This window comes from Taudactylus pleione, unplaced genomic scaffold (assembly GCF_031769625.1).
Source record: "Taudactylus pleione unplaced genomic scaffold, aTauple2 ptg000471l, whole genome shotgun sequence".
In the NCBI taxonomy this organism is placed as follows: Eukaryota; Metazoa; Chordata; class Amphibia; order Anura; family Myobatrachidae; genus Taudactylus; species Taudactylus pleione.
Genome location: NW_028284873.1, coordinates 2043841 through 2062725, shown reverse-complemented (window position 1 = coordinate 2062725; position 18885 = coordinate 2043841). Strand labels below are relative to the sequence as shown.

The following is an 18885-nucleotide window of genomic DNA, read 5'->3' as shown; positions in this document are numbered from 1 at the left end:
CATCCCCCCTGGTAGTGCCCCCAATATTAATCCCCCCCCTGGTAGTGCCCCCAGTAGCAATATCCCCCCCTGGTAGTGCCCCCAGTAGCAACATCCCCCCCCTGGTAGTGCCCCCAGTATTAATCCCCCACCCTGGTAGTGCCCACAGTAGCAATATCCCCCCCTGGTAGTGCCCCCAGTATTAACCCCCCCTGGTAGTGCCCCCAGTAGCAACATCCCCCCTTGTAGTGCCCCCAGTATTCCCCCTCTCCCTGGTAGTGCCCCCAGTAGCAACATCCCCCCCCTGGTAGTTCCCCCATTATTAATCCCCCCTCTGGTAGTGCCCCCAGTAGCGATATCCCCCCTGGTAGTACCCCCCGGTAGTAGCCCCCCAGTAGAAAGAAATGTAAAAAAAAAAAACACTTACCTGTAACCCCGCTCCTGGTCCCGACGCTGCTACAGGCTCCTCCGCCGCTTTGAATAATGGGAGAGACGTCGTCATGACGACGTCTCTCCCATTACCCACTGCGGGAGCCGGAAGATGGCTCCCGCAGTGGGAGCAGCAGTAGCCGCTGAGAGTCTGACACACTCTCAGCGGCTGCTGATTACACCAAACACATAGCTGCCGGCTCCGGCGGCTGTGTGTTTAGCAGTGTGTAGTGCTGACCGAACTCCGTCCGGTCAGCGCTACACACACGGTGCAGGCTGTGTCACAGTGACACAGTCTGCACCGCGGCCCGCATGGTACGCTGCTCAGCAGCGTACCATGCGGGCATGACTCGAGTATAAGCCGAGGGGGTGCTTTTTCAGCACAAAAAATGTGCTGAAAAACTCGGCTTATACTCGAATATATACGGTAATTTGTTGAGGTAATCTGAAGAAATTTCACACCACGCTTCCTGAAGCACCTCCCACAAGTTGGATTGGCTTGATGGGCAGTTCTTATGTACCATACGGTCAAGCTGCTCCCACAACAGCTCAATGGGGTTGAGATCTGGTGACTGCGCTGGCCATTCCATTGCAGACAGAATACCAGCTACCTTCTTCTTCCCTAAATAGTTCTTGCATAATTTGAAGGTGTGCTTTGGGTCATTGTCCTGTTGGAGGAGGAAATTGGCTCCAATCAAGCGCAGTCCACAGGGTATGGCATGGCTTTACCAGCACCAAAGCAGCCCCAGACCATCACATTACTTCCACCATGCTTGACAGATGGCGTCAGGCACTCTTCCAGCATCTTTTCGCTTGTTCTGCATCTCACAAATGTTCTTTTGTGTGATCCAAACACCTCAAACTTCGATTCGTCTGTCCATAACACTTTTTTCCAGTCTTCCTCTGTCCAATGTCTGTGTTTTTTTGCCCATATTAATTTTTTTCCTTTTATAGGCCAGTCTCATATATGGCTTTTTCTTGGCCACTCTGCCTAGAGGACCAGCATCCCGGAGTCGCCTCTTCACCATAGACATTGACACTGGCGTTTTGCGGGTACCATTTAATGAAGCTGTCAGTTGAGGACTTGTGAAGCATCTATTTCTCAAACTAGAGACTCTAATGTACTTGTCTTCTTGCACAGTTGTTCACCGGGGCCTCCCACTTCTCTTTCTGCTCTGATTAGAGCCTGTTTGTGCTGTTCTCTGAAGGGAGTAGTACACACCGTTGTAGGAAATGTTCAGTTTCTTGGCAATTTCTCGCATGGAATAGCTTTCATTTCTAAGAACAAAAATAGACTGTCGAGTTTCACATGAAAGTTCTCTTTTTCTGGCCATTTGGAGAGTATAATCGAACCCACAAATGTGATGCTCCAGATACTCAACTAGCTAAAAGGAAGGCCAGTTTTATAGCTTCTCTAATGAGCAAACCCATTTTCAGCTGTACTAACATAATTGCACAAGGGTTTTCTAATTATCCATTAGTCTTCTAACGCGCTTAGCAAACACAATGTACCATTAGAACACTGGAGTGATGGTTGCTGGAAATGGGCCTCTATACACCTATGTAGATATTCCTTTAAAAACCGGACGTTTGCAGCTAGTAGAGTCATTTACCACATTAACAATGTATAAAGAGTATCTCTGATTAATTTAATGTTATCTTCATTGAAAAAAATATGGAAATTTCTAAGTGACCCCAAACTTTTGAACGATAGTGTTTATATATGTATGTGTGTGTGTGTGTGTATATGTATATATATATATATATATATATATATATATATAGTAACTTGGGATCCATAAGGATTGGTTGGATTTTGCTGTAGAGGCTGCATTGATGTATCTCTTGAAGATTGTCCGGATGGGACCGAAACGTTGAGGAGAATTATTCACTTATGGACTATGTGAGGAATAAAGTTTGATTTTATTATATGTGCAATACTGGTGAGTGCCCCTCATTTTTTATATATATATATATATATATATATATATATATAGACACACACACACACCGTTTTTTATGTAACCCCCTTTCTCAATGTGGTTCAGTGAATTTATTTTGTGTTAGGCAAATGTATGATTATATTTATATAGAGGGATTAGTTAATTGTGCTGAGAAGAGGCTTCTAGTGGATTCTGGAAGCCCTCTCTTCAGGTCATGTGGCTCAAGAAGACAGGGGGTGCATATTCAAGGTGGGATAGACGACTAGGTCAGCACATCTCCAAAACGGCAGGTCTTGTCGGATGTTCCCGCCATGCAGTGGATAGCACCTACAAAAAGTGGTCCAAGGACGGACAACTGGTTAACCAGTGATGGGATCATGGGCGCCTAAGACTCAATGATGTGTGTGGGGAGCGAAGGCTAGCCCCATCTGGTCCTATCCCACAGAAGAGCTACTGCAGCACAAATTGTGATTAGCAATGTTCTGCTGAGAAACCTTGGGGCCTGGCATTCGTGTGCATAATTTTACCACCTACCTAAATATTGTTGCAGACTAAGTACACTCCGTCATGACAACGGTATTTCCTGATTCAGCAGGAAAATGCACCCTGCTGCACTGCAAAAAATGCTCAGGAATGGTTTAAGGAACATGACAAAGAGATCAAGGTGATGACTTGGCCTCCAAATTCAGCAGATCTCAATCCGATCAAGCATCTGTGGGATGTGCTGGAAAAACAAGTTTGAGCAGTGGAGGCAAATAGGTCGACAGGGTTAAAAGGTCGACATGCTCGCATGATCGACACCAAGGGTTGACACAAGGTTAGGTTGCCTAAACCTAACTGCAACCTAACCCTTTCCCTAGTGCCTAACCATCCCCTCTGGCAACCTAACCCTCCCCCAAGTGCCCAACTCTCTCCCTAACCTCAAAAATGTAGAATTTTTTTTAAAGTAATGTCAACCAGTTTTGTGTCGGCTACTGATGTGTTGACCATTTGAACATGTCGACCTTTTGGTGTCGACCTATTCATTGCTGAAATAAAACAATGGTGGGACACTACCACTCTTACTAAATATATAGAGCACAATCTCATCCCAAAAGTTCTTAGAATTATTAAAGAATATATACGAGTATAAACATATATCTCAAAAGATCAGAATTTTCTAAAGCAATGGAATAACATCCTGGATAAATGCTCAGCCAAATTAATGGCATTACTTGTAAAATACAGGCAAAATTCCTGGAAGGAGATGGAGAAGGAAATCGCGCTTGTCTAGGGCAAACTCCAATCCAATATATGGAGGATTACAAGACATTAGAGGAAATAACCCAAATACATTTAACGAAAATTAATGAAGATTAAGTCATCAATACGAAATAAAGTATATCAGACACCTTAAAGATTACAAGGATAACTACAGAGCCTAAAACATCAGTGCAAAAAGGAAATAAGATAAATGAAAACCCAAAGAGGAACACAAAACCATAAGATCAGTCATATAAAAAATCCTTACATTATATCAGTCAGAGGAAAAGAAAAGCCATGGACTCGGCAGAGACAAAGATAGACAGTTCAATACTCACAACAAAAACACAAAGATATGAACAAGAGAAACTACAACACCTACTGTAATCAACAATTCTGAATGGAAAGTTGGAAACCCATATTTATTTGATAGAAGAGCAAGAAAGAATGTAAATCTGAACAAATGGAGATTAAATAGAACTCAAAATAAAGAATAAGTATGGAAACGAAAAAAATTGTGCAAAAAAAGGAAGATTTGAATAAAGGAGACTTAGCACCTTCAACCATGGATTTAAAGAAAATATAACTACAAATTATTTCAAAGGTTTTTAAGAAGCAAAGAAGGTGAGTGCAGCTACAAAAGCATCATAATTAGAAAAATTTGCAAACATGACCAAAACAACATGAGATGTCTGAAGAGAATGCTTATTCATGCTTGGAGCATCAGTGGCCAAAACAATCACAGTACCCCTGGAAAACAAACTGAAAGCATTGAGAGCCCAATGAGACACACAGAAAATTAAGACCAAGCAAGGAAAAAGAGAATGGATTAACACAAAATAAATGGATAAAACCAATAGGAGTCATTTAACCTAAGTTCAACAAAGCACTGACAACCACAAATTAATCTTTAAAATAAATCCCTCAAATTCACTAATGACAATAAGTTAAATAAATGTGATACATATAAGAATCATGGAGGAAAAAATACAGAGTAATATAACGATGAAAGTAAGAATTCATGTATTAGATAATCCTGACTTTTGTAAGGCTACATTGGTGGAAGGAACTGCTTGGCTTATAGTAGCTTAATTTGGCTCAAAATTGCATATTGTGAAGTTTGCAGGAAGGAGCAGTGGGGAGTGTCAGAATAGAAGAGAGGGGAGAGACTGGACAAGGTGGGGGTAGGGATGGCCATCAACCATCGATAGTTAACAAACATCGATGGTTAACTACTAATGGCCAGTGCCGTCACTACCCACAACCGGCACTTCCTGTCAATCACTGTGCTCTGGGTCTGCGTAGCCTCTGCAAACCATTCCCATCGCAATAGCTAGTTCACGCACGCGCACTACGATGCATGCGCAATGCAAAATAATCGACCGATTACGTGCGTCTGCATCCGTGCGTTCCTTGTTGAATCAGCCCCTTAATTCCGTAACTGCAGAATATTGCCTTTGACAATTCAGAAGACACATTTTGCATACTTAAAGCATGTACAATTTCTAGTATCTGTGACTGTAATACAGCCCCAAGCAGTCATTTCCAGCACTTTCGGAGCTAGGAAATACATCGTATTTACTGCACTATTTTTGTGTGTTTTCAGCTTTTGTGCAGATGTTTATTATTATACTTTGAGCATTGTGAAACCTAATTTCTTGTCTTTTTTGCTTCCCACCAGTACATGTTATGAGGATATGCTAAAACAGTAAGTGTATTACGCATTACTCTAAATTACATTTGTGCTTCCTGACAGAATGTTTAAAAGTAAATCATAGTATTGTACACTGCATACAGTAAGCAGCGTCCAAGCAAATGCACACTGTCATTTGTGTCTTTGTTTTAAATTGGGCTGTTTCTGCATACCAAAGCCATGACATACATTTTTATAATCTGATTTCAGATGATCATTTCTGCTGACCTCGGTTTTGATTTGGGCTTGACCTTCATTTGGCTTGCCTGGTCTGCACAATTGAATTTCCACATTAGGATGCTGGATTCATATTGCTGTTTGATGTGCTTAAAAAAAATTAATCTTTTTGATTTTCAGAAAACATGGTTCAATTTTTTCCAGAACTCCCTTAATTCAAACATTTATAGTTATACAGTACATTCTTTCTTCTTCGGGTTCCATAGTGTCCACAAAAACTACCTTGGAAGTATGTGGTTGGAGTGATCCAGCCACCAAACATTTACAAGCTTTACCTCTCAGGATACACTGGGTCCTCCTCCATATATACCGCACCCCTGGCTACAGGCACTTAGTTTTTTGTTTGGTGCGCAGGATCAGTGCACCCAAGCTTTGTTTGTTTTTTAAATGAGTAAGCAGCGCTAGGCATCCAGGTACGCCCGTGCTGCTGCTCCACCCCGACCGGCGCCGCAACACCATTCAGGGAACTGGTGATTTTGGCGGGCGCCAGTGGAGTTTCACTAGACGCTGGGCCTGGGGCTGCAGCTGGAAGACACTGGGATGCAGGTAAGGTGGTTCCCAGCTTGCGGGGAACCATGTGGCAGTCTGTACCTCCGGCAGTGGAGACCTGCTGGAGGTCGCTGTAATGGGGACCTAGGGACGACTGCTTCTCCCACTAGACCACCGGGGCATATAATTCTGGTGCCGGGGACAGTGGCGGCGGCCATCTAAAAAGCCAGTGCACGCGGTGGATTGATACAGCCTAGGGGAGGTAGCTCCCCGGCCCCAGCCCAGACGCCGATCCAGAGACAAGGTTTCGACGCCGATCCAGAGACGAGGTTTCTCTTGTCTGGGTTGCTTCCTGGTATATGAGACGCCCAGAGACACTTTCAGGTGCACTACTGTAGCTGTGGATCTCATGAGGTTTGGTCAATGTCCCTGTATACCTCTTCCTTGGTGGCTAGGTTATACGGAGCACAATATCCTACTAAGCTTTTGTGCTTTATGTAGTTGACTAAGAGCCTATTGCATTCATATATAGATATATGTGTGTGTGTGTGTGTGTGTGTGTGTGTATATATATATATATATATATATATATATATATATATATATATGTATAAATAATTGCATTGTATGTGACTTATGTAAGTTCTGCCTTTTTTATTCTTGAATAACTGTCAGTTATAACTATCACTATTCTCCTCATAACCCTCTGCAACAGGTGTGGTGGGTATTTTGGGGTTGAACACTGTCACATTGTATTGCATTGCATAACATTACTTTTATGTCTAAAGATAAGGAGAAACAGGAGGCTAAAGCCCATGTGCTGGTTTCATGTGTGGCCTGTCAGGCGGGCTTGTCACCTCAGGATTTCATACAGGATGGATTGTGTGGTTGCTGTTATAAGGAGCCACCACATCATTCCAGCCTACCAGCTCCATTCCAGCCACCAGCATCATTCCAGCCTACCAGTGGCAGGAACCATCCTGGGCTACTTTTTCTCCGGTTATGGCGCAGGTTGTGAACCATTTATCTACACCCACGCTGACCCCTACTATGGTGTATCCTCAGCAGCTACAACCTGCTATGTTTATGCCTCCTATGCAATCGTCCTGGATGGATATTTATGTCCACTCAAGCCAGAGTATGGCTCCGTCTCCTATTGCATTTCAGCAAAGGCTGCAAGGAGGCAGGCCGGTAGTACATAAAGCAAAAGGCGGTCGTCCAGCCTGTAGATTCTGATATGTTGAAGAGGTACAGGGCTCCTCTCGGGAGTCTCTCTCAGGAGAGGAGGACCAGCTGGCAGCAGTGGATGTTACCTCCTTGGTTAGGGCGGTCAAAACTATTTTAAACATAGATAGTGAAGAGTCAACACCTAGGAAGGCTCCAGTGTTCAAGCGCCACAAGGTCGTTAAGGCTGAGTTTCCCTAATCTCAGCAACTGTCTGAACTTATCGGGGAAGCATGGAGTTCTCCTGATAGACGATTCCATGTTACAAGGAAGGTTACAGCTTTATACCCCCCTCACCTGGCGAATGTGTTAAATGGGAAGTTCCGCCTACTGTGGATGCTTATGTGGCACATCTGGTTAAGAGCTCCACATTGCCCATACCATCTGCATCCTCCCTTAAGGATCCTACAGACAGAAGACTTGAGGCCTATCTCAAGGTGTTTCTTTCTCTATCAGGAGCTGTTACCCATCCGGCCATGGCTACGGCCTGGCTGTCCAAGGCCTTTGAAGAATGGACAGGGGCACTGGAAAATACTCTTCCAGAGGCCTTTAGGGAGCAGCTGACATTTATCTCCTATATCAAGGAGGCAGCCTCCTATTTGGTGGATGCTAGACACCGGCATTTTAGCTTCTAAGGCATCAGATACCTCAGTTGTTGCTCACAGAGCCCTGTGGCAAAGGGCCTTGAAAGCAGATGCAGGTTCCAAGAAGGCTCTGGAATCCTTGTCGTTTGCTGAAGGCATACTGTTTGGCACAGGATTGCATAAGATTGTGGCTACTCTGGCAGCTTCTAAACGGCCGGTCTGCCTTCGATGACTACCCCTAGGCCTAGGCAGTCATCTTTTCAAGCATTTTACCCGCAAGGAAAAGCAAAAGGACAGTCTTTCTTTAGACAATCCAGTTCTTGTAGGAGACCACAAACTAAGAGATCTTGGGCAATCAGACATTTGGCTTCCAAGTCAGACGACAAACCCTCGGCCTGATGAGGCGGGCCTCCTTCTGGGGAATCCCAGGGTGGGAGGCCGACTCCTTCAATTTTTGGATACCTGGCATCAGACAACAACAGATGCCTGGGTCCGAGCAGTGGTCTCTCAAGGGTACACCCTGACTTTCTGGAAGGGTCCCCCGCAAATGTTTTTTTGCACAGCTCCTCCGTAGGGAGCCTACCAAGGCCTTAGCCCTCCAGTAGGCCATTCGTTCCATGCTCGGTTCAGAGGTGATAATACCAGTTCCGTTGGATCAGCAAAGAAAGAGTTATTATTCAAATCTAATTTTGATCCAGAAGCCCAATGGGTCCCACCGGCCTATTCTGAATCTGGAAGGCCTCATCAGATTTATCCGGGTGCCCAAGATCTGTATGGAAACTCTTCGGTCAATTGTTCTGGCAAAGGAACCGGGGGATTTTATGGTGTCCTTGGACATTCAGGATGCGTATCTGCATGTGCCAATTACGCCTTCCCACCAAAGGTTTCTGGGGTTTGTTGTTCTGCAGCGACATTTCCAAATTCAGGCACTGCCTTTTGGTTTGTCAATGGCCCCGCGGGCCTTTGCCAAAATAATGGCAGTAATGACGGCCTACCCGAGGCGTCAGGGAGTCAGAATACTGCCATACTTGGATGACCTACTGATACCGACAAAGTCTCCAGTTGTATTACAACATCATCTCAGACTGACGATTGCCTGCCTACACAGGCACGGCTGGATCATAAATTGGAAAAAGTTGTCTCTTTCTCCAGTACAGCAGATGGTGCATTTAGGTGCACTCCTGGATACTCTGGCACAGAGGATATTTCTGCCAGGAGACAAGATTTTGGCCCTTCAATTACGGGTTCGCAGATTTTTCCACAATCAGTGGGTGTCTATCCACTCAGTGATGCAGGTTCTGGGGTCCATGGTGTCCACCTTCGACATGGTGGAATATGATCAGTTCCATTCCAGACCACTGCAACAGCTGATCCTCTCCTGGTGGAGCGGGGAGTATCAGTTAATAAAGTCACAGACTTTCTCCAGAGGTTCGGCTTTCCCTGTCATGGTGGCTGCAGACGTTTTGTCTGAACATTGGTTGCCTCTTCTAGATTCCAGATTGGGTCCTCCTCACTACGCATGCCAGCCTCCGCGGATGGGGCGCAATGACGGGTTGTCACACTTTTCACGGAAGATAGATGACCAAGGAGAGTCACCTATCCATAAACATCCTGGAACTTTGTGCAGTATTCAGGGCACTCGTTCAGGCACAAGATATACTGAAGGGCAAGCCTGTCCAGATACAGTCCGACAATGCGACCGCAGTAGCCTCCCTCAACCATCAGGAAAGCACTTGAAGTCTGGGAGCCATGGCGGAAGTGACAAATATCCTGGTCTGGGCAGAATGTAATTTTCCAGAAATCTCGGCAGTATTCATACCAGAAGTCCTCAACTGGGAAGCAGACTTCCTAAGTCATCAGGATATACATGCCGGGGAATGGGCTCTTCATCCGGATGTCTTTCAGATCCTAGTGGACAAATTGGGTTGTGGCCTGAGGCCTACCTCTGCTAGTCCCAAAGTCCTCAGGTACTGGTCCAGAACCAGGGATCCTTCAAGCCGATTTTGTGGACGATCTAGCAGTGAAGTGGGACTTCAAGCTAGTGTATCTCTTTCCTCCAACCTCCCTCCTCCCAAGGGTCATCAGGAGATTCAAGCAGGAGGGTGGCACAGTAATACTGATAGCCCCTGCTTGGCCCAGCCGCCATTGGTTCACCTACCTTCAGAATCTCTCCATAAACACTACATGGCCTCTTCCTCTAAGGTCGGACCTGTTAACACAGGGTCCCTGCCTTCATTCGGACCTTAACTGTCTGTCTTTGACGGCATGGCTCTTGAATCTTCCATTTTAAGAGCCAAGGGTTTTACTGCCTCTGTAATTCAGACGATGCTTAGGGCACAAAAGCCTTCCTCTGCCCACATCTATTACAGAATTTGGCACTCGTATTTTCAATGGTGTAGACATAGAAAATATGATTCTGAAGTTTTAGGGTCTCACGAGTGCTTGCTTTTTTCCAGGCTGGGTTATACCTGGGTCTCCGCCTGGCTACCCTGAGAGTTCAGGTGTCTGCGCTCTCAGTTTGGTTTCAGCGAAGGATCGCCCCTCTGACTGATGTTAGGACGTTTTTTCAGGATGTTCTGAGGGTTCAGCCACCCTTTGTCCCTCCAGTAGCTCAAGGGGATTTGTCTTTGGTTCTCAGGGCTCTACAGGCTCCCCCCATTTGAACCCCTGAAATCAGTAGACCTCAAGTGGTTGACAGCGAAGACAATTTTTATTCTTATCTCTTCTGCCTGCAGTGTCTCTGATTTGGCAGCTCTTTTTTGTCGCTCTCCCTCTGATTTTTCACCAGGATAGAGCCGTTCTTCGTACCAGGGCGGGTTACCTTCCTAAGGTAGTATCCCGGTTTCATGTAAATGAAGAAATATTGGTTCCAGCCTTCCAGTCTTCAGACCTCTCTCTAGGTGAAGCTTCTCTGGATGTGGTGCATGCCCTACGTATCCATGTGGATCGTACCAACTCCTTTAGAAAATCAGATACTCTTTGTGTTATATGGTTTTCACAAACGAGGATGTCCAGTTAACAAATAGACTCTAGCTAGATGGTTACGTATGCCTATCTCTCAGGTATTCACAGGCTGATCTCCCTGTTCCAAACATGGTGACAACACATTCTACTCGATCTGTGGGACCATTGTGGGCGTTTTGTCGTAGTGCCTCTGCTGAACAATTGTGCAAGGCAGCCACATGGTCTTCCGTCCACACTTTTCTCAAATTTTTTGCCTTTGATGCTTTTGCCTCTCAGATTGCTTCCTTTGGGCACCGGATTTTCCTTTCTGCTAAACAGGAGCCCACCCGTAGGGGAACTGCTTTGGGTCATCCCCAAGGTAATTCTTGTGGACTGTATGGAACCCGAAGAAGAAAATAAGAGTTATGGTATAACATACCTTTGTTAACTCTTTTTTTTCTTCGGGTCCACAGGGCACTCACCCTAACACACCTGGTGTTCTTGAGTAATCTTTGTTTCTTTTGTATTTCAATGATTCCCTCTTCTTACAGTGTTTCTGGTGTACAGTGGTCCTTCCTTCTCCTCTTTCCTTCTCCTGCCTTGGGCTTGGTAACAAACTAAGTGCCTGTATCCAGGGGCGGGGTTTATATGGAGGAGGACCCAGTGCATCCTGGGAGCTAAAGCTTGTAACTGTTTGGTGCCTGGATCACTCCAACCACATACCTCCAAGGTTATTCCTGTGGACCCTAAGGACCTCGAAGAAAAAGAGTTAACAAAGGTATGTTATACCTAACTCTTATTATTAATTTTTGTTTCACTGAAATCTATTTAATTTATACTTCTTGACATCAATTCATATTACTTTCCAACACTGAAGGGAATTCAATTAGCCGCGATAATAAGTTATTGTGTGCTAAGTTTTCAGACCCATTGCCTGGTTATACTGCTTACTGCGGTTTCCGCACAATCCCATTACAAAAGTCGCAAAGTGGCATTCGCGTGATTATTTATGTATTTTGCCTCGTTCAGTATTGGTAACAATGAGGAAATCTGCGTGTACCCCGAGAAAGCCAAACTGATATAAGATAACAATATAAAAGTTTCTTAGTGTCCGTAATAGAAGAATTTCAGGTTCTTAAAATGTGTCAGATGGCTATTATATGCATGTTTTTAAAAAGTTAAATAATGATAGAAAGCAAGTACGTATATATTTGTGTAATTTAAAGACGCTTTTAAAAAAAAAACCTTGAAAGTATGCCTCTAACAGCCATCTTCAATCGTAATTATACATGTCCCACATCAATTAACCCATTTTTCTGCACTTTTTCACCCCAACCCCGCTACCTTATACGATGGTATTCAAAAATTATATGAATTTTGTCTATAAGTTATGTGTCCATTAAATAAGTATATTTAAACCATACAGAGTTTATGTATGTATATTAGATACCATATAGACCATATCACACTTTCACCAATTTTTGAATACCATTGTATAAGGTAGCGATCTTACTAGACAGTCACTTTTTATCTCATTGTTCTAAGTCCTGGGTAGACTAAAGTTATAGAAAGTGCAGCTCTCCTTTTTGCGCTATAAAGGAAGGGTCTCCATAAAATTCTAAACCTGTAAATGGTATGAAGAATTCGCAACCGCGAAAAAAGTCGCGTCTAATAGGATTGTGCAAAAAGTACAAATTTGTTTTTCGTGAGAAAAGCGGCTTATCACGGCTAATTGAATTCCTCCCCCATTGTCCTAAACAGTCATAGGTTTGGCATGGAAGGGAACAAGGTTGGTATTGTATTGTTTCACCTCTTAAAAATGGAAAACTATTTTTGGAACTTCACCAGTAACTGAAAAACTACCATCTTGTTTTTCAAAAAACATTGTTATTAATTCTAGAGGAACCTTTAAAAACAATACCATTCCTTCCTTAAAACGATTATGCAAGTAGTTTGTGGGAAAAAGGATATATATCTAAATGAATTTGATAATGTTGATAATCATCGTACTTTGTACTAAGTCAATGTTTCCCCTGGTCAGGTAATGTCTGTTTTCATCAATTGCAGAGGATACAGGTGTCCACTATGCATGCGTTCTGCACTGGATATGTCACGGTACTGGCGCCAACTAGATGAAGAAGTCGCTCAGACTCCGATGCCCTCTGAATATCAAAATATGACTGTTTATGTGAGTAACGCCTAGTTTTATACTCATGTATACTCTGTTTGCTCATTGCCATATAAGGCTCCCGCCTACCTCTGTTTTTCTGTATGACTGGCAATAATCTCCCACTGTCGCAGCTATTTAAAGCAGCTAACCTCAATCAGCATGCATCATAAGACAAGCCCCCAGATGACCGTAGAGTGTATAAAGTGTGTTACCACACGTGTCCAGGATGTAAGGCTATGTTATAAAGCAACTACTGCAGCAGTTCAGTGAGTAACTGCAGTCAGACTGCTGGAAAGAAGTAAGGACAATATGTCTAATGTAGAATGGTGGAGACTAACCATAGTACTATCACACACTTTTATATTTGTTGATAAATGTTATAATCTTGAACCAACATAAAAAATGACATATCCCAATCACAAATAGTAGGAAACTCATTAGACAATACTTCGCTAGCAATGTTTAGTGTGTCACCAGACAGGCATAAATCTGTAATCTCAATCTGGAACATATATATGTAGCAGTCCATTATCCAGAAAAGGAACACGTGAACAACGCGCCCATTATCCAATGCTCCTTTTGACAGTGCGATCGTGTGTATGAACACAAAGTGCAGCCATCGTGAATGAGGCCTGTGTGTATTCCACATCATACATCACATTGTCACATCAGATGGAAGGATGAGATGAGCAATGTGCAGAAAGCACAGATTTGGGAGTACACACTATATGATGGTCAGCAGGTACCATGATTACACGACAAATCCTGTACTGTTTGTTCCCAATTGTAAAACGCAACGGAATATGCTGGTGCTATATAAGTAGCTGATAACTACATAGTGTACACCCAGCTTTACACACTAGACAGATGCTGGACTTCAAAGGAGTAATTATAGCAAGGAATATGTCCACACTCCAATCCAGTGTCACTCCATGACGTGTTTGTATTAGGAGAAAAAAATCCTTACTATGAAAGTACCAGAATGGCAACAGACCGACCACGTCCTGTGCTAGTGTTTGTAGCAGTGCATATGAATAATAAGAGAGGAAATGTTCTTGACAAATGAATTAGCGGCAGATTTCTACAGCTCGTGTACTCTGACTGCACACTGCAATGTGTTCAAGCTGAAGCCGCCATTCACATTGACAACATGGAGAGTAACTCCAGCGCTGAGAAGGGTACTTCAAAGATCAAAACTTCATTTGACACTTCCGCTATGCAAAGCTAGTCCCTTACTCTCCATAAATGGGAGCTGAGCATTATAGGACTGATAAAGGGAATGTCAGCACTTAAGATAAAGTGTCAGTACTTAAGATGTAAGTGGTCAAACACCCTCTTACCCTAACATGAAATATGGGCTGCAAATGGCAAGTAAGGGATGACCCAACAAAAACCGGATAATCAATACTCACATGATGTATTACTAACAATGGTTAGAAAAATAATTAAAAATACAAATAATTAAAGCACAGCACCTGGCCGCTTCCCCAGACAGTTTTGAATGAATTATTCAGCACTGCCTATTACTAGGCTCCCATTTATGGCGAGTAAGGGACTAGTGTTGCAGAGCGGAAGTGTCACAGTGAAGTTTTCATCTATAAAGTACCCTTCTCAGTGCTGGAAATAGTCTCTTGTTTTATATTCTCTTTTGGGTTAAGTTGGGAAACTCACTTGTTCTCCTTAGGTCTCAGAGATTGGGTACCAGTTGGCGCCGCCCCTACATTCATTTTTACATGGCAAATGTGAAACATCATAGCTTTAACCACACAGGAATTAGTTTTAAACCTGTACGAAGTCGCAGATGAAGCACATCGGAACTTGGTGTGATAAAAAGCAGCAGCTGCTGCATTATAGCACTTGGTATACAGTTTTAGAATCATTCACACACAGATATCAAGTCTCACATGAAATTGGTCATTGCAATCTAGCAAAGTAGTTTTGTTGCTTCCAGTTGTTTTATTTGTGTAAATAAGATGCACATTTTCAGCTAAAAAGTCATTCAGGGACTGGCACACTGAGAGGGGCTGTTTGGAGCAATTGAAGACATAGAGGGGTATTCAATATTAAACGTAAACTTTGCCATCTATGCGTGTCGAAGTTTTCGCCGCACATCGGAGCTTTTGCTGGCGAAAAAATATCGCGCGCGCCCCCAATTATACCCGTATTCAATATGAAATTGTCAAAAACGGCACCCGGCGAAAGTGAAATCAGCGAAAACTTCGCTGATTTTTGTTGAAATCACCCTAACACCCCCCAAAAAGATGCCCTGACATGGGGGATCACTCTGGATACCCCCGATTAGCCCTGCTGAAGGTTTTTGGGGTCTTTAAACGGGCTCAATAGCTGCTATTTTGGGGATTTGGGAAGGTGGTGAAGAATAGCATTTAGAAGGTTTTTTTGCAGAAAATAAGTAGTCCCAGCAAATTTGGGGTACTTTAAAATGGGGGTGAGCATATTTAAAAGTTGCTAAAGTGAAGTTTTAAAAAAACGTGAAAAATCCACCTGCCGCAAACACCTGCAATGAAAAAAACACTTGGGGCATACTTGGCCTCCCCCCCCCCTAGATTGTAGTTTGCTAGTTTTTAACTTTGTACCTCCCAATTTTTTTTTGCACCCAAAATGAAAGTGCTTTTTTTGGGGTCTTCTGAGGTATTTTTTTTTTATTTTTTGACACAGTTTACCTTTGGGGGACTGTCTGAAGGTTGCAGGGTGGTTTTCGAAATGTTGCACGCCAAAACCCCAATTCTGCACTTTTTTTCGCCACCCATTCCTTGGTGATACTTTTTTGCAGGATTGAATGCAATATACTTTTTGCACCGGCGAAAAGTTTTCAAATTGAATTCGGATGTAAAAGTAAAAGCGGCGAAAATGACATCATCCGAGTTAAAACATCGCAGAAACAGCGTTTTCGCTCCATATTGAATACCCCTAATAGTGTATCAGGACATATCTATAGTGTACTGCAGAGTCTGTTATTTATCTCTAAACCAAGCAGATATTGTGGCGTTCTCCAGTGACACTACAGCACAAGAGGTTACGTAAATTCAAATGATAAGAATCCCATAAACAGTTTTGTGACTGGGGAAAGCATCAGCAATCTGATAAGGCAACATCAGCCACATCGCACACCAGACCAGCTATGCTGAATGAAAATGGGCTACAGAAAGTAATGTCCATTACTACCCTTAAGTAAAGCTTTAGCATTACTTAAGATGTCATGAAAGGCACCTGCTGTTCCTTTCTCAGCACATGCACACAACTGATTATTTAAGTAACACTCGTTTCGTTCCCCAGAATGCTGCAAACACAGAACTGCTCAGAGGGGAATTGAAGTTTCTCTCTGATCACTGTCTTGCAGTTCCCACTCCGCTGCATGGAGCTCTGCACACAAAGGTGTCATCATCAGCCTCTTCTGCAGTAAACACAGGACACAATAATGATAGAAAGGTAGATGAAGAATGAAGATGATAATATAAGAGGTTGCTGATAAAGGGATACAAGATAGAAGTGAGTTGATGAGGGAGGCATGAGAGAGGAGGGAAAGAATAATGATGATACTGTAGGTGGAAGAGATCATTATTAGGTGAAAATGTGGTAGGACAGAGGCTGATGATTATGGGAAGAGATGTACAAAGGAACTGAAAGCACTGATTATTAATCTAATTATATACTGTAGTATATACATTTCAAATATATAACCGTGTTATAAGTCCTATAGACTGTATGTTGTAGTTTATTTTAAAAAAAATCATATTTCATATACAGCACAAATATATAGTTTACACATATATTCATTACAACATTTTATTAAAACTCTATTTTAGGTGAGTTTTTTCAAATGTAATAAATAAGTATTGTGTTTTCCCAATCCACCTGCCTGTTATCAATTACTCTGCAAATAAGCTCCACCCGCTTTATGAAGTACAGTATATGCTCTATGATGAATCCATAGCTACAATACTAGCTGGTTAATAAAAATAGTAGATTAAATGAAATGAACACATGAATGTACAGTACAATACATGGCATGCAGGCTGACATCTGTTTGTCCTAGCTGCTATGTTGTTCCTAGATTGCCTAAGGGCAATAGAACACGAAACCCTTTAGCAGCAGTTATTTATAGCATATAGTCCATTTACCTCATGAACACACCTCACAGCATTAGTCCAAGAGATAAAATCAGTGTATTATTGCTGATCAGTAACTTTGTACTCTATGGCCTCTAAAATCGTTTTTGTTTTTCCTCTGCATAATAAAAAACAAAACAATATTAGTGTGTACATTTGTAGAATTAAGTTAATATGTTGTAACTTGCTTTTCTTATTTTCTTCAATTCACACAGATTCTCTGCAATGACTGCAGTGCAAGATCTACTGCACCATTCCACATTTTGGGAATGAAATGTGAAAGTTGTAAATCATATAATACCACCCAAGAAGGAAAACCTCTATCACAGCCACTGACTTAGGAGACAAGACTGCATGTTTATATATCAGTTATGAGTTGTGTATTGGGTTTGATCACTGCTCCTCCCAGAACAATGAGAAAAAAATCATGAAGGAACAATTAAGCTGAATATTTAATGTTCCATAGATAGCACTCAGAGTTACTATTCTATACAAAGGTATTTGTTAGTTTATATATATTTATAGTCCATAGTTTCTAGTGTACAGATCTTAGTGTTTTGACTGCAAACACTGCAGGGAGAAGTAGAGATAAAATATTAGTTTTGTGTTGGGTCTGAAGATTAATTTGGTTCAGGGTTTCCCCGAGCAGAACTGGGAAAAATATAACCAAGAAAACACAAATAGTAACAGGATAAATAAATAAAAACTTACATCAGGAGTACATTTAACTTAGATAAACCGTGCGATAGTATCAATCCAGCACTGGCCTCTATCCATGCTGCACTTATTGCCTTACAATGGACTATACAGGGTATTTAAGCTAGTTTACTTTGATCTCCTTGGTACACTCCTGATTTCATCAATTGTCCAAGCAATATATGCTCCATCAATATGCCCTTTACAGCTATAACATTAGAAATACAGTTACAATGTGGCCATTGTTAAATTGATATATGTATTTGCAATGGGTCTGTAAATAATTTACTCTAATAAAACAAATCCGTATAGTGCATTGTTTTGGCTTCCTGAGGCAGTTAGCACTGTCCTCTTTCGGGCACTATGTTAGTGTGCTGTAGACATGCCACTAAACAAATTTTGTCATTCGTATCACACAGATGTTTTTGCTGCAGTATAACTTTCCTGGGCAAACCAACAACTGGGAAATTCGTAATTGGTTGGGTTCATTAGTACATTCCGGTTACATTTTTAGGGGGTCTTTGTTCCCATTCAGGACAGCAGTTTAACATATCTATGCACTCTGCTTTAGTATTTGTATTAGTAAATACCAACAAATTCCATTAATTAATTGTACTTTTCTGATTTGGATTAAAAAAATATATATACCTATTCTATAGTGAAGTTAAAAAAAAAGTCACTTTATTGTTCCTTCTGTGGTTTATTTCCTGCTGCAGTGTGTCACTTCAGACTGTAATGCAAAGATTTATTTTCTTTGTTAAGGTTCATTTATAATAAATATTTATTCTGGAAAACATATGGTGTGGTTCTTCATTGGCTTGTTTTTATGACCAATTCTGATTCAGAACCAGGGAAAGAATGTATCTGTTATTAGGACTGTTGAATCGTAAATAAACCTTTAGTACATTCCTGCCTATAAACCTCTAAGACCACAAGATGTCGCTAATTAGCGTTGTGTTTAATTATACCATTAATAAAACTCTAAGACAGTTGAATAGCGGTCCAACGCGCTAAAGATTATTATTCAGGTAAAAGTACAGATGTTACCACGCTATGATCTAACAATGAGCGCAAACTAAATTGTACAAACATTAGGTCATAAGGTACAGTCAATACATACGTGTGCGCT

The 18885-nt window shown here is 42.2% G+C and overlaps 1 protein-coding gene across 1 annotated transcript in view; it reads left to right on the top strand.

Annotated features, from left to right (window-relative positions):
- Positions 1 to 18542, top strand: part of RCHY1 (ring finger and CHY zinc finger domain containing 1) — a 94906-nt gene extending 76364 nt beyond the window's left edge. The window contains exons 7-9 of the mRNA XM_088448902.1: positions 5275 to 5301; positions 12831 to 12951; positions 17276 to 18542. Of these exons, the coding sequence (XP_088305028.1) occupies positions 5275 to 5301; positions 12831 to 12951; positions 17276 to 17401 (274 nt within the window). The 3' untranslated portion in view covers positions 17402 to 18542. The remainder of the gene's footprint in view (positions 1 to 5274; positions 5302 to 12830; positions 12952 to 17275) is intronic.
- Positions 18543 to 18885: the final 343 nt, after the last annotated feature.